Here is a 4089-nt window from a genome sequence, read left to right on the forward strand (position 1 = left end):
AAATATATTTTTTTAATTTAAATATTACATCATTGGTTTGACTATTGATCTAACCCGATTGAACCATGCAAACCATAAACCGTTGACTTTTTTGATTCAATATCTAGTTTCATTTTAAAAACATTAATATAAAATATGGCTAGTAGGTTAATAATAACATCAATGAATGCATATATTTAATATTTATCTCTGTCTCAATCATGATTGCCTCCATCAATAATATATTACAAATTGTTTGGGCAAAAATATGAAATGTTACTCAAATGGGTCACAGGGCTAGTTAAACTGAATAACTGAAGAGTCAGGCCCAATTTGAATAAAGGAGCTGACCCCAAAGCTCAATAAAAGCCACAATAAAATAAACATGCTAAAATCCTGTTAGTTACAAATATTGGACCGTTGGCACATGAAGATACGATATCGAGTAATTCAGAAACCCATGGACATCGTGCTCAAGTATTTCGGTAAGATGGACTGATTACCAAAAATGAAGAATATAGAATAAAGACTGTGTCATGAGTTTCATAAGATCCTTAATTCCTTAGCCAAATGTTATAGGTCTTAAGGGAGAAGCTACCACCATTCTAACATTATAAATGGAAGATGAAGACATAAAAAAGATAGTCAACACTCAATTAAAAACTTACTTTTTAATTTAGATTTGTAACATTTCGCATTTCAATAAAAAAAATCAAATACTTGTTCTATCAAAACCTTATATGTCTTTTACATTCGAGTAAATTATGATAAGAGAACTCGTAACTCTTTTGTTATTAATTGAGACTCAACATCTCTAACGCGTTTGGTGTTTGTTTTTCACACCACGAACACAAACACAACATTTATAACAAATAATAATAATAATAATAATAATAATAATAATAATAATAATAATAATAATAATCAGGCGTACAATTCGTGAGGTGTAATTTCACATAAGCAGATGTAACATATAACTTGCGCTACCGTTGAGGAGGATAATTGGACATGGATTGAAATGAAGAGCAGTGTTTAGGGCGGAGAAAGAAAGCAGTGTGATTAATTACAATGTGGGAAGACTGAAATGCCAGGTTGGTAGGAATGACTAGGATTGAATGGCGAGACAAATGGGATTATACTTTACGGAGATCATCAAAGCCCTGTTTTACTCTACAAATCTTGTCCTTTTCCACTAGCCTGTTAGGATTCACCTGCATTTTCCTTTTCAATCAACCACACTGCTTGTTGTACCCAATAATGGGTTAGACTCCGAGAATTCCACGTTTTCTGTGACACGGAAAGTCGAAAGCACGCTGCTTGACCACAGTAAAGAATGGACAACGTTACATCCCAAAACAAAATGCCTAGACTTTTAGATCAGTTTGGTTTGAATACAAGGACTTGGGGCCCACTTCTCTCAATCGCCTTCCCCACGTCCTTCCTTCTACTTCTTTCCAAAAAGACTCCTATCTAATCTCCAGTATTAAATATACACGAATTCAATTATGTCGCCTTTTCCCATCCGCTCCTGTTCTCATCCGTTGCCAACTCTCATCCCCCAAAAAAAGACAACATTCCGGCTGCGTCTCATCTCATCTCCCACCTAATCCCGCCCCCGCCCCCGCCCCCGCCCCTAGAAGCAATTAATTCAATGACCCTTAATATCGAATTACAATCTTGCCAAGAATCAGAATCCATCCATGTCCGGCCCAAACCCCAGGGTCACGGGTCTTCTTTTGGGCTGGCGTCAAATTCCAGAATGAGCTGAGGATCCACATTGCCTTGGGGCTCCCACGTGGGCTGGTCCATGTCGGTCCATTTCACCAGAAACTCTGGCTTCCCGTCGTCCCCGTCTCTTCTTCCCACCACTCTCTCCGCCACCGCGTGCTCCAGCCCCGCTTCGTAATCCCTCGCCAGATCCTCCGCCACAAACTTGGCCTTCACCCACTCGTTCTCTCCGCCGTCCTTCCATTTCACCAAGTACTCCAGGTTCTCGCCCTTCCCTCTCTTCTCCAGTATCCCCTCCACCTCCGCGTACTCGTATATTGCCCCCTCCAGGCATCTTATCACGCCCTCCAGCCCTATCCTCCTCCCGAACTGCATCGGGTTCCCTTTCGGTGTCGCCTTCAGAATTTCCTTCGCCAGCTCCAGCGGCGTCCGTCCCCTGTCGTCTTCCACCTCCACGTCCGCCCCCAGATCCGCCAGAAGCTTCACCACGCCAGGCCTCACGTACCCCGCCGCCATGTGAAGCGCCGTCAGCCCCCCGGCATTATCTCGATGATCCAGATTTGCCCCCGCTTCGGCAAGAGCCCTCACGCACGGCTCCGACCCCAGACCCGATACGAACAGAAGCGCCGTTCGCCCGTCGCCGTCGACCGCGTCGATGTCCCTGCCGTCGTCGGCGTCGATGAGCTGCTTGAGAACCGATTCATCGGCTTTCTTGGCCGCAGTCCACCACGGGGTCTCGTACTCGGCCACCACGTCCTGGGCAATGAAATCGGAGGGGACCCAGGAGGGGTCATGACCGTCCTTCCATTCGATCAAATACTCCATGCCAGTTCCGCCTTCCAGGGCCCTGCTTCCGATGATACCTTTCACTTCACCGTAGGATTCACCCTCGTTGTCGACGGGTGCGGGTGCGTCCTGGAAAATTTGCTTTTCCTGATTTTGGATGGCGCGGACGGTGAATAGGGCGGTGTTAGTTGGTTGAAGCCGAAGAGATTGTGCGGGAAAAGTAAAGAGAGGCCAATGTCCGTGTTTGGAAGAAAATTTGAAGTGGGAAGCAGGCTTGCTCAGGAGCAGAGCTTCCATTTGGGACGTCGGTGGTTTTGGCTGACGATGGCTGATGAAATGACCGGGAGAGAACTAGAAGGGTGATAGTGTTGGTTTTCAGATAAGGAATCATATCCACTTGGAGGTTGCAGGGCAAGGAACTGGATTTGGATAAAGGGCAAAAAAGGAAAGGAAAAAGAAAAGAATAGCCGTTGGCCAACAGACACCAGCCACAACAATTGGAGTGCGAATCTCATTGGCTGTGCAAAATGCATATTCCAAGAATCTGTGGGTTTTCTGAATTTTCCTCCCAACCCCTTTCTCTTTGCATCCACTAAACTTGGTTAAAGACTTGAAATGTGCGGGCCTTTAAGATATACAATTTTTCTTCTCTTGTATGTGCCCAAAGTTGTGTTTTGTCTAGTTGAAAATGGAGAAAGCGCCTGGTGAATTAGCATTCCTGGCTCTGCATCTGCTGAAAACTATAAACGCTGTCCGCTATCCCTACTTAAAATAGGAAAAAACTTTATTGTTCGTGGCAATAAAATTCCAAGCTTGCATTGCAAATGCCAAAGCAACAAGAGTAGCTGCTTCAAGTTCTTTCATACCTTGCTCAAGGAAAAGAGCTAAATTCAAAGGAAGAAAGGGCCATCATCTGCTAGCATTGTGCTTTGGATTCAATTTCTTATTAACGGCCGATTGATAATGATGATGTGATTACTAGTAAAGGCGTAGCTAGTTGTAACTTGCAGTGTGCTAGTGAATAGGAAAAGCAGATTGAGATCACCAACGAAGAGAAGGACAATTAGGATAACGGATCCTCATCATAGATGTAGTTTAACTTAGCACAGTAACTCAGGATAGGACAAAATCAACATTATGGTTAGAGTCGGTAATTTAGGTCAACTCAAACCCACTTGAAAAATATTAAGGTCAAGTTTAACTATATAGACTTTTTAAAAGGTAGGATACTTTAAATTCAATCCGAATAAGTTGAGCTCGAATTGAACCTGACTTGAATAAGTCTAGCTACTAAAATTTTTAGCTTTATATGTATATAAAATTAGTAATTTTGGCCAAGTTTGATGGGCTAATCCAAACTCGATAGAAAAAAGTTAGAGTCAGGTTTCACTATATAAGTTTTTTAAGAGGGTAAAATATTTAAAGCTCAATCTAAATAAGCCTGTTTTGCTCGAATTACCGGCTTTAATTATGGCTAGGAAGATAGTACCTAATTACTATGTTTTTTTGAAAACCCCCCAAGACTAGTGAAGAAATTGAACATGAAACGTAGCATAATTATATGGCTTGCTTGTAGGAGGTAGACTTGGGTAGCAA

The 4089-nt window shown here is 42.7% G+C and overlaps 1 protein-coding gene across 1 annotated transcript; it reads right to left on the reverse strand.

The window, feature by feature from the left end:
- Window positions 1–864: 864 nt before the first annotated feature.
- On the reverse strand, window positions 865–3063 carry LOC129292154 (signal recognition particle 43 kDa protein, chloroplastic). The gene has a single exon (XM_054929689.1). The coding sequence runs from the start codon at window positions 2788–2790 to the stop codon at window positions 1702–1704; it is 1089 nt and encodes a 362-aa protein (XP_054785664.1). The 5' UTR covers window positions 2791–3063; the 3' UTR covers window positions 865–1701.
- Window positions 3064–4089: the final 1026 nt, after the last annotated feature.

This window comes from Prosopis cineraria, unplaced genomic scaffold (genome assembly GCF_029017545.1).
Source record: "Prosopis cineraria cultivar Desert tree isolate PC_DT_omini unplaced genomic scaffold, ASM2901754v1 PC14, whole genome shotgun sequence".
Classification (NCBI taxonomy): Eukaryota; Viridiplantae; Streptophyta; class Magnoliopsida; order Fabales; family Fabaceae; genus Prosopis; species Prosopis cineraria.